We start from the raw sequence: 11,745 nt of genomic DNA on the forward strand, positions 1-11,745 counted from the left end.
ATTGGCGCAGCCGCCTACCAGCCCAGTCCCGCTCCACCACCCATAGCGCCCCTCCCCAACTTCGGCAAGATTTTGATGAATTTTTTTCTTCATTTTTCCGTCTTCCCCGTCATCTTCGACGACGGTGGCCCAGCCCTCCTCCTCGTCCCCGCCCACGAGCAAAGCACAACCGCACGTGGAGGAGCACTTACAGGGCAAAAAGTTCACGGAAAGGAGAAACCGACAAAGAGAAACATGGTCGCCAGCCACCATCACCAATTTCAATAAATCGTTGCATTCCGAACCGCGTTATCGTGCCACTAGGAGAAGGAAGATGGGAAGAACCATTTAGACAAAGAAGTGCGCAAAACCGTGGCCCATGGAGAACAAATTTTGCCTACATCCACTCCTTTGTCACATGCATACATTGTGCACGATGAGGAACTATCAAGTTGCTTTTGTAGATCATCTATGTTAGATCGTAGCTAGCTCATGTACATCATCTAGTGATGAGAAGGCATCCAGGAGGTCGGTTGGCTGCAGAAGGCAGGGGTAGACGTCGCGGTCGCACACAAGTTGTTCGATCAAATGCCTTGAAGGAATAGGCATGTGTGTGTGAGAGAGAGAGTAGTATTAATGTAGGGTGAGTCCATGTCCAACTTAACGGTCAAACAAACGGTATTTGACCGTTTTATGCCACATCAACAATTACTACGAGCCCTTTCTTTCGGAAACATGTTTAATTCACTCCAAACAGCTCACTAGTGTTATCTGCCAAAAATTATGCTGGAATAGATACAATTTTGTAGCGGTAGAGTAAAGTGGTTGCAAGTTAAAACCCTAGACATAGATGTGATGGTTTTATGATATTCATCCTTTTTTTAGGAAATACCAACATGGTGGTATATATTAACTTGGCATAACAATTATACAGGAATTAAGAAGCTAGAGGGTCTCCATGACTCCATCCCATGACCCTCACCATGCTTAGCTAAAGCACGTGCTGCTCTTTTAGCCTCTCTAAGACGATGCTTAAATATCTCATGCGTGAAACTGATAGATATATACAAGTACTCGTGATTGCCGTACTAGTGGTGACGGTGCACCGATGACGAACGTGAACATTGCCTGAGTAGGCCGATCTACTGAGTCACACGCTATGCACGCACGCGCGTATGTGTAGCCTCATACGACTTCCTACCCATGACCATGAGAGCAATATGACGCGTAGAAACAGTGCAGTCCGTGTTCGAAGCTGTTTTTTGTATGGATCACCACCACACACATAAAATATTTTGCAATGAGGCCACACTCCTGGACTCATACTAAAAAAAGGATAAGAAGCCACGAAAACAACCTAAACATGAGATTTACAGAATTCTACTACCGAAGGAGGGAAGCATAACCGGAAGGAGGGAAGCATCGTTGAAGGCTATATGGCCGAAAAGGTCGTTGAGTTCTGCCGATAGGAGATCCTCGATACATCCATGAGGTTAGATTTCATGGTTTTGCAATGATTGGATTGATCAAAATCACTCCAAGTTTGACAAATTTGAACTGTCCCTTTTACCATCTTATCTTGAAAGATATGCAGTCATTAGTTCCTTATATGCAATAACACCTACATTGTTTGCATGCACAACATCCAGGAAGCCAATCTATTGCGAAACCGCACGATTCCTTGTTCTGCCGCTGGTTCATTGAACGCCTATGTGATGCCCTCAAATTCGCGACAATATCAAGGATACCAAATCAATGGGTACATGAGTTGCTACGAAACAAAAAAAATGGTAAATCATAGACATAGAACTCCATGCTCTCGAAGAAAATTACAAAAAACTTCATTTTTACATTAGTATACCATAAGAAAGCAAATGGCTGCTATGCCTTTTGAAGTAGGCAAAATCAGTGGTATAAAGGATAACCCCATGAATTTCTATGTAAAATTATGGTAAAAAATTGTGCCATATATATTGTTTCAAATAAATATATATAAGTTTTTAATTAATTAGCATATTAAAAGTAGACATGTGAGTATATAATGGATTAGCAGATAGACATGTAGACCATACTAGCCACGGAGACGAGGGTGTCCTAATCCAAACAATGTTCTTCGTCACGGAAATTGATAATGCTATACGCATAGGCAAAGGCTACGGACCTTCACGGACCACGTTGCATGCCTTACTCTAACCCCCCCCCCCCCCCCCCCCCCCCCCACCCCGTACTCCCCTGTAAACCCCCCGTATGTCTAGCATTGCTTCATGAAAATATATAGTCAGTCTACCGAAGAGGGCGTATGGTGAAATTTTTCAAGAAAAAAAAAAGATGTTGCGATGACGCCACATTCGTGGACTCATACTAACAAGGATAAGAAGCCATGAAAACAACCTTAACATGAGATTTACAGAATTCAATCATCGATGGTAATACAAAATTGCAACATGCCCTACAACAGTTAGTACTATTACGATCTGTCAGCACAAAAGAATCCACAGCGCTACATTACGTGGTCTTAGATGTTGACGAAGGGCGCGCCGGTAATGAACTCGGTGGCGGCGAGCGCGACGAGGCCGAGCATGGCGAAGCGGCCGTTCCAGAGCTCAGCGTCCGCGCTCCAGAAGCCGCTGGACTTGCTCTCCACGCTCTGGCCCTGCAGCAACGGCACCAGCGACGCCACGGAGAACACCCCCGCGGTCACCAGGAACCAGCCAAGCCCAGCGCCGCTGCCGGCCTGGTCGAGGAGCCCACCACCGCGCGCCACCTCGACGGTGAGCGCCGCCACGAATCCCACCATGGCCAGCCGGCCGTTGATGCGCTCCGGCGCTGGGCCGCTGAAGGCGAGCGCGTCCCACACGGAGGGGTTAGCCTTCTTGGTCATGGGCTTGGGTGCAGTCGGGATCGGCGTCGGGGTCGCGCTCGTGCTCGAAGAGGAGGAGGAGGTCGATGCGCTCGTTGTCTCCTTGGTTGAATCCATGCCAGGCTGCACATACACAAACAATTTTACATTGAGATCGAGTCTTGAAGTAACACTAGCCAGCCAGCATCCGAAACAGTTGAGCGCGAGACGTGAAAGCTCACCTCGGTCTGGGCCCTGACGACGAGGGCGCGCCGGCGCGGGGCCACCACTGGAGAACGGGCGGCGGACCGGCCAACAACGGCGAAGGAGCTCAAAGCCACCATGGTCGCCATTACTCAAGGCAGAGAAAAGCTAGCGCAGGAAGAGAACTAGAGAAGGTGCTGCTGGCTAGATCGATGGTGACGACACTTGGCTGATGTTGTGTTGCTGTGCCTATTGTGAGCGAGCGGGCGCGCATTTTATAGCGGCCGTGAGGAGGTCGCCGGTGGACGCGGCCGTGGCCACGTGAACGAGGTGATAGAGCTGTACGTGGACGGAGGGAGGCGGCCGGCTCACGTCGACGTGGACACCGAAGGCGCCCCATAGCCCGCTCTCGCCAGAAAGTGGAACGAGACCAGAGAGCCCAGCATGTAGCAGGAGTGTACCAGCACCATGTACTGACAAAAATGTTCCTTTTAACCTATGCATGACAAAACATGACCCTGTTCTTTTGGCAAAGGGAAACGTTGGCTTCCGGTCGACCGGCTAACGATTTGGGCCGGTCCAGTGCGCGACGTTCGATCGCCCCCGATCCAGCCAACTCCACGCAAGCCACGTGTCCTTTGATGCCCCCGCAGCCGCCCTCCCGCTCCTACCCCTTATCCTTTCCCGTGGACTCCCAGCCACATCTTCTTTCTTCCCTCTCCTTCTTCAACCTCCCGCCTGCCCCATCAAGCTGACCCGTTGCTCCTCTTCCCTTTTTCTACAGCAGCCACAGATGCAGGCCCGTACGGCGCACCTGTGCAGAGTGTTCGACTGCACAGGGCCCCCAAATTGACAGGGCCCCAAATTTTCTAGAGCATTGATGACTAGTTTAGGTGTGGGTAATCAACACATCAGCAAATACACGTTGGAACCTGGAACGAAATAACTCCAAGGCGGAGGCCCAGTCTCACGCACGTCTCCTCCTCTTCTCTCTCCGTTCTCTTTCACTTCTAGCTCAAATCCCTTTCTCTCCCCATGGTCCAATCACACCACCAAAGGTCTCGATTCTATTCCATTCCAGTGGACCAATTCCTTCGTATTTCCCCCAAAACTAATCTCTGTATTCAATGAGTTGGTATTGTTCTACCCTCTGTCCATCTATTTATCCGGTTTCTCATTTCTCTCATCTTCTCACACATCTTCGCTGCTTCTTTCAGTCCCATTGTTGCTTGCTGCTGGTCCTGCGACCTGGGTGCATTGATCGGAGTTGGAGGTATGCCACAAGCGCTAGGTTGCCGATTAACCAAGACGAGGAACCGGAAGACCCTAGCCATGTTGCCACCAAATGGTGTTCCTTCCAAATAAATCAAAGGTTGTTTCATCAAATTTCGTTTCTATATTAAGTTTTAATGCATGATATTTGCATCCTATTTTTTTATTTCTGAAAGTATTCTAGTTCTATAATTACGAATCTTGAGTCAATTTATGAAAAACCTAAGAAAAAAAAACGAAATTCGACCTTGAAAATGTGCTCTTGATAAGTTTTTACCAAAAGGATCAAAGTTTCTTGTGAAAATCAGAGTGCAGATACAAGCTTTATTTGTCTTTTTTTTAGACAAACAAGCTTTATTTTTCTGATTGCCATTTGTTATGTTGAGGGCCTAATTTTTGATTTCGCACCGGGCCTCCATTTTCTCGGGTATGGCCCTGCACAGATGGTGGTGCTTCCTTCCTTTTTTTCTATCCTGCGAAACCACCATGAGCGGTGCTACTAAAGGCATCCTGTGCTACTCATTTTTCTCTGGAGGAGCCACCGCAAGGGTGGTTGGTCCCTGCACACGCGCGCCACCGCGACTGCCCAAACACCAGTGCTGCGCGCGGCGACGACGTGCACTACGAGTTTCTCCGCGCGTGGGCTGCTGCATGGTCTGAGCAGCACCACACCCCTGCTACAACTGTTGTCGCGTGTTGCTACCACGGGCGTCGGATTTTGCTACAACCGCCATCGTGTTTTGCTACAACTCAAAAAAACTGTTGTCGCCCTCTTCTTTGCTACAACCAGCGCCCCCGTTCTACAACCGGCTTCAATTTTTGCTACAATCGACGCTGCGGTTCGCTACAACGAGCGTCGTGTTTTGCTACAATGCAGAAACTGGCATCATGTTTCTTGCTACAATCGGTCACTGCCTTGCTACAACCGGCTTCATTTTTTGCTACAACGGGTGTCGTGGTTTGGTGCAATCGGCACCTCGATTTGCTACAAACGGCGTCTTTTCTGCAAATCGTCGGTGTGTTTTTGCTACAATCACTTCTCAGCCAGCTACAACCAGTGTCGAGTTATGCTACAACCGACTAAATCGGCGGCGTGGTTTGCTACACACCGTGCTATAACGGAGGCGGCTAGGGGCTGCGACGATGACGACCAAACGATGCCAGGGACGACGGCGCCGTGCTGCAACAGATGCGGCCAGGGCTGTGATGACGATGACCTCGCGCCAATCATCACCATGAATGGTTGTAGCAATTTTCCAGCACCGGTTGTAGCAAAAGCAGACGTCGGTTCCAGCAAAATCGTCGTCGCCACCATCACGGATCATTGCATTGTCATGAATGGTTGTAGCAAATGTCATCACCTGTGGTAGCAAAAGTCAACGACGGCTACAACAAGCCTTCGTCAATGCCGTAGTAGATTGTTGCATCGCCATGAATGATTGTAGCAACTGTCTTGCTGGTCGTAGCAAAAGCCGATGACGGTTGCAACAAATGGTTGTCGTTGTTGTTGCCAATGCAGCATCCCCATGAATGTTTTAGCAATTGTTGTCGTCGGTCGTAGGAAAAGCCATAAACGGTTGCAGCACCGAGGCTCGCCAATTGTAGCTTCGACCGTGGGCTGATGAAGGAGCAAGGGATGGGTGGGCACGGCCATGATGACCGGCGTGCTCGCATGGCTGGTTTGGGGTGCTGGTTGTGGGGATAGTCGGATAGAGAAGAAAAGTTTGACGAGCGAGAGAGCGGAGAGAAGCTGGTGCTAGCTCCTCGGGCGCACAAGGCGCCCCTGCGTTGGTCTTTTTTTCGATGCACATGTACAAGATACGAAGTGGAAACATGAGTCTTTTTTTTCGATACACATGTACAAAGATGCAAAGAGAAGAATGAGCAAGCACGTCAAGTCTTTTTTAATACACACGTACGAACATGCAAAGAGAACGAGCAACTATAGATAATATTTTTTCCGATGCACTAGTACGATAAGAGCAGCGAGTCTTCCTTTTCTTTTATATATACGCACGTGCAAAACATCGGAAGACAAACAACCGAACGGAGTAGTGGCAGGCGCGCTAGGCGACCGGCCGAAAATTCAGCCGGTGCGCCGGCGCCTAGCGTTGGCCTTTGGCAAATGTGCCTGTAGCTTCTCTCTGTTAAAAAGTGCCCTAGCGCTGCTGGATATCGTACTTTGCTAGTTCTAGTTTCTGGCTTTGTGTTGCTATAGATTTGTGATGCTTTACTGCGGCAGCGTGCCTGCTGTCCCTCCTGAGCTCTCGTGATGTAATATACACTGGATCTGTTGTTTTGTTTTTTTATGAAATGGAGCAGGGGCGCAGCCCTTTCATTCTATTTTTTTTTACATAAAAGATATTCGAGCCTGTGATGTCCGTGCCAAATTTCAGCGTATTTGGACGTCTGAGAAGCTCGTGGCAAAAAAAACAAAATCGCTCTGAATAATAAATTTTCTCACAGACCCCTTCTTTTTTTTACTGTGAGCTAGCCGAATGTCCAAACACGGTGAAATTTGACACGAACATCACACTTAAACATCTTTAACCACAAAAAAAATCAGATTTTTTATTTTGATTTTTACCATTTTTAATGAATTTACTGTTATGCAACGTTTTTTATTTTTTATTTTTTATGCCAAAACGCCGCTTCCGACGCTAAGTGTTTTTGTGGCATCTCTAGTCCACCCTCCAAAAGTTAAATATGAGGGAAAACATTTTGACTGGGGAATTATCACCTAACTAGCCCATTTCTCATTTCATTTAGTTCTTCAAATTTAGCTTTCCCCCAAAAAAGTCAACACTAAGCCAGTATGGTCTAGGGTGGGCAAGTCTCATTAAGAATGGGGAAGCTATAGAGCTCCCATGGCCACTGTTGTCACCGCGCACTATGCTGCCTGCCAGTCCGATCCCACTTCGCCACTCATAGTGCCCCTTCCCTCTGAAAGTGCGTTATATCGACTAGAGGGGGTGAATAGGCGATTTTTATAAAATCTTCACTAAGGAATTTCAGGGTGAGGAAATTCTTGAGTGAAGAACTACTTGCAGCGGAATAAGTACTCAGAAGTAAGCATAACATAGCATGAGCATGGTCTTCAAGAAGAAATGAAAACAAGCACAGAGTACAGAAAGTGTAAACACAGGATAAGACAAACAGACTGAAGAAATTGAGCTGAGAAAATAGATAAAGTCTTCAGTCAAAGTCTTCAAACAGATATGAACAAGCACACAACACAGATAAGAGGAAATGGAAGGGTTGAGGAAATAGAACCAGTTAGCTCGGTGAAGACAATGATTTGGTAGACCAGTTCCAACTGCTGTGACAGTTGTACGTCTGATTAGGGCGGCTAGGTATTTAAATCTGAGGACACACAGTCCTGGACACCCAGTCCTGAACACGCATCTCAGGACACTTAGTCCTCATCGTATTCCCCTTAAGCTAAGGACACACAGGCCTCGCCCAATCACTCGTGGTAAGTCTTCAAGTGACTTCCAAACCCTCACAGACTCGGTCACTCGGCGATCCACAATTTCCTCTTGGATGCTCTAGACCATGACGCCTAATCGTCTAAAAGATGCACAGTCTTCAAAGGTAACAAGCGTCGGATCCACGCAGGATCAATCTCTTCAGTGATGTTCAATCACTTGGGTTTGTAGGTGTTTGGATTTGAGTTTTCCTCACTTGATGATTTTCACTCAAAGTCCTCGGAGGATGAGATGCTCTCAAATGACAAGTGTCAGTTTCTCTCGGAGCAGCCAACCAGCTAGTGGTTGTAGGGGCGGCTATTTATAGCCTAGGGAGCAGCCCGACATGATAAGACATAAATGCCCTTCAATGATATGACCGTTAGGTGGGTAGATATTTTAGGACAGCTGGCACAGGGCACAGCAACGGTTGGAAATTTGAGTATCAAATTCCTCAAGGCTATCATGTTCCTCACTGTGTAGGCAATCCGCACTGGCGAATTCCTAACTCCTCAGTCAGAACAAATTCCTCAGAGACCAGAAGTACTTCGTCTCTGTCACTGAAGAATATGACTGAACTGTATGAGATTTCCAATGGCTTCACTCGAAGGTATTGGTAGGTGTAGGATTTTGAGTTGAGCATCACTTGGAAATTTTTCCTTAGTATCTCCTCGACCCCCTTGAACAGTACAGTGTTTCCTATGACTCAAGAAAGAGAAAATGAAACTACGAAAACAAAAGTCTTCATGCTTCATGTTCCTCGAATGACTGCCAAGTCTTCAGGATTACACCAATTTCTTCACTTTCAAAGTCTTCAGAAATCCAAAGTCTTCAGTCGAAGAACTTTATTTTTAGGGTTCTACTTTCTCTGTAAATATCAAACTCCTCATATACTTATAGACATGTGTACACTCACAAACACATCAGTCCCTTAACCTATAAGTCTTCAATACACCCTAAGGGGCACTAGATGCACTTACAATCTCTGCATTTTGGTGATTGATGACAATATAGGTTAAGTTTTCAACGGGGATAAACATATGAAGTGTAAATACTGATATTGAGGATTTGATTGCAAGATATAGAAGAACTCCCCCTGAAGATGTGCATAGTGAGGATTTTGCTTTAGAAGCAGTGCACACTTGAAGAGTAGAATCATGGAGATCTCCCCCTATATCTTGTAATTCATACACGCATTTAACATATAATATGAAGAATTTGAAATGCATGATAAAATATGGTGACTGATGTAATTCAACATGCGTGCATTAACATTAATGAGGAATAAGCATGCAGAAGAAATCAGCAAAAGTATCAGACCGCCATAGATTTTAAGATTACAACTCGACCCAGCAAAGTCTTCAAAAGAACGAGAGTTGTAACTTAGAAGAAAAAAATGCCCATATAGGTAGATCCGCTTGAAGACTAACTCAAATTTCTCCCCCTTTGTCATAGAATGACCAAAAGGATCGAAAATGAGGACTAACGCCCCTGGAGAATATCAAGTTGATGGAGGAGCGCCAGCGTTGTTGGGGTCGTTTGTCGTTGTAGGGCCTGTCGCAGTGTCGTCCAAGTCTTCATACTCGTCGGTGTCGCGGGATGAAGAATATGAGCTAGCCACCAAGGAAGGAACTTTGACTTTCTTGAATTTCCTCGGAGGAGATGCAGACCAGTCAAAGTTATCCTTGAGACCCATTTGTTTTAGATCTTCTTCACCATACAGATGTGATAAGACAGCCCAGGTGCGACCGAAAACTTCATGGAGGTAGTAGTGGTTTTTCTTCACTGCATTATGTGTAGCAGTCATGTTGTGAAGAATTGAACCAAACTGACGCTTAACCCATTTATGGTTGTGATCCACCTTTTGGTGAAGACTAAAAAGCAGCTCACGGTCAGTCATCACCCTAGGAGTTGTGGCTTGAGGATTTGACTTGGATGCATTTGTAGCAGAGTCATCATTGGTGGAATAAGATGCAGCTTTGCGAAACTGACCATCCAATGGACGAATGCCTTCATCAATGACAACAGGTGCCTTTCCCTTTTCATCAGTTGAGGTATAAGTCTGCTTAAGGACTTCAATCGGGGGCAGGTAGCTGAGGTGATTCTGAAAATCAGCCTTGTAGTTGAGTGAAGACCTTGTTCTGAGGAATCTCATAATCCAAGGAGCATAAGGCTTCAACTCAAACAGAGAGAGTGCAACATTTGCCAGAGTCCTCATGAAGAAATCATAGTAATTGACAGGAATGCTATGAATGATGTTGAATAGCAGATTCTTCATGATGCCAACTATTTCCTCATCAGATGAGTCATGGCCTTTGATAGGACTTATTGTCCTCATCAGAATGCGATAGACTATTCTGGGCACATAGAGTAAGTCCTTCACAAGGAATTTGGTCCTTGGGGATTGATCGGGTTTCAGAGGCTTCATTAGAACTTGCATGTAATGAGCAGTGAGTTCAGGTTCTTGGTACAAGAAGCGAGCTCCTTCACTGGGTGGACTGATGGGCAGGGCGTGAAGTAATTCAGAGGCCGGTGCCTTATAATGAGTGTTATCGGTCATCCAGTCCAAGACCTAGGTGTTGATATCTTCAGGATCACTTGTGATGTGCAGTGTCGCATAGAATTGAAGAATAAGCTCTTCATTCCAATCAACAATGTCAGAGCAAAAATTGAGGAGGCCCGCGTCATGAAGAACACCAAGGACAGGAGAGAAACAAGGTAATGATTTCATGTCCACGTGAGGAATATGCTCATGGTAGAAGATTTTGTCCTTGTTGAATAGCAGTGAAGAATAGAAGTTGGCCTAGCTGGCAGTCCAGAAACGCTTCCTCCTTAGACGAGCAGAGTCATAAGGATTGTAGTCAGTGAAGAATACATGCTCTCCAAAGAAGTCATCAGCCTTGAATTTCTGCTTCTTCGAGAAGGGATCCTTTGGCTTGGGGTGAGGAGTGTCAGTCAATTGCATCACAACCTCAGGGATCTCGATCTCAGGTTCTGCAGGCTGAGGAATTTCAGGTTCTTCTTCAGTGGCAGCCTGGGACTTCAATTCTTCATTTACATATGCTTCAGCACTAGTGGCTGAAATCTCTTCATGGACAGATGGTGTGGCATGAGGTTCTTCAGATCCCAGTTGAACTTCAGTGGTTACAGGGGGCTGAGGAATTTGTTGAAGGGGTGTGAACAGAGGAGAATTGGGGTGCTGACTTTCCCAAAAGTCATCGTTCAACACTGGAGTTGTGCATCCAATGTCCACATCTTCTTCTTCATTTATTTCTTCAACGTCGGCCTCTGCAGCAGTGAACTGAGGCATGGGCGATGAGAGTATTGGGGTTGAAGGGATTTCATTCACTTCAATTTCTTTATCCAACTGCTCTGACGAAGCAACAAAAGGAATGTCATCATCTGATCCACTTGGGATCATGTATTATTCATCAAAAGGAACAAGGTCCTTTGATGGCATGGATGAGACAGGAACAACATCAATTGAATTGTCATAGGAACTTGTCAGTGGCTTCATTTTCTTCAGAGCTGAAGAATCTGATGCAGTTGATGCCTTCCTTTTCTTCACATCTGCACGCTCTGCAGCCTTGGTCTTCTTCACATCTGATGCAGATGGAAGGATAGTAGTTGGTGTAGGCGCAGGAGGAGCAGAGGAATTTGGTCCTAGATCTTCAGGCACAACTGATGCAGTTGCCCTGACTTCTTCATTTTCTTCAGGCACTACACTAGTGGTTGCCCTGGCAATTTCTTTAGTGGCTGGAATGCAGTCATCAGCCCTGGAATTAGCATTTTCTTCAGCAGCCTGAGTGTCATCAGCGGTGCTGGCATTTTCTTCAGTAGGCTGAGCAGATGCTGCAGCCTGAGGAATTTCTTGTTGCATTTGTGATGCAACAGTGGAGGTGAAGTTGTCAGCAAGTCTCATAAAACGAACCTTGGCTCCTAGCCAATCAGCGTGGTATGCGTCAAATTCATCACTGAGTTTCT

At 46.3% G+C, this 11,745-nt stretch overlaps 1 protein-coding gene and 1 long non-coding RNA gene across 2 annotated transcripts; one reads left to right on the plus strand and one right to left on the minus strand.

The window, feature by feature from the left end:
- Positions 1 to 2,441: 2,441 nt before the first annotated feature.
- Positions 2,442 to 3,289, minus strand: LOC125536758 (high molecular mass early light-inducible protein HV58, chloroplastic-like). Its single transcript, XM_048700017.1, has 2 exons — positions 3,061 to 3,289; positions 2,442 to 2,962 (listed from the first exon to the last, which is right to left on the minus strand). The coding sequence occupies exons 1-2, from the start codon at positions 3,169 to 3,171 to the stop codon at positions 2,495 to 2,497; spliced, it is 579 nt and encodes a 192-aa protein (XP_048555974.1). The 5' UTR covers positions 3,172 to 3,289; the 3' UTR covers positions 2,442 to 2,494.
- Positions 3,290 to 3,716: 427 nt separating this feature from the next.
- On the plus strand, positions 3,717 to 4,598 carry LOC125536767. The gene is made up of 2 exons (XR_007295219.1): positions 3,717 to 4,157; positions 4,240 to 4,598. It is a non-coding gene; the product is annotated as an uncharacterized LOC125536767 (long non-coding RNA).
- The last annotated feature ends 7,147 nt before the right edge of the window (positions 4,599 to 11,745 follow it).

This window comes from Triticum urartu, chromosome 1, assembly GCF_003073215.2.
Source record: "Triticum urartu cultivar G1812 chromosome 1, Tu2.1, whole genome shotgun sequence".
Lineage (NCBI taxonomy): Eukaryota > Viridiplantae > Streptophyta > Magnoliopsida > Poales > Poaceae > Triticum > Triticum urartu.

What these genes read in the sequence shown, in the direction of transcription:
- LOC125536758 (XM_048700017.1), bottom strand. Translation starts at nt 3,171, where the DNA reads ATGGCGACCATGGTGGCTTTGAGCTCCTTCGCCGTTGTTGGCCGGTCC. An exon ending in TCGTCAGGGCCCAGACCGAG is followed by an intron (nt 2,963 to 3,060) that starts GTGAGCTTTCAC and finishes GTGTATGTGCAG; the next exon opens with CCTGGCATGGATTCAACCAA.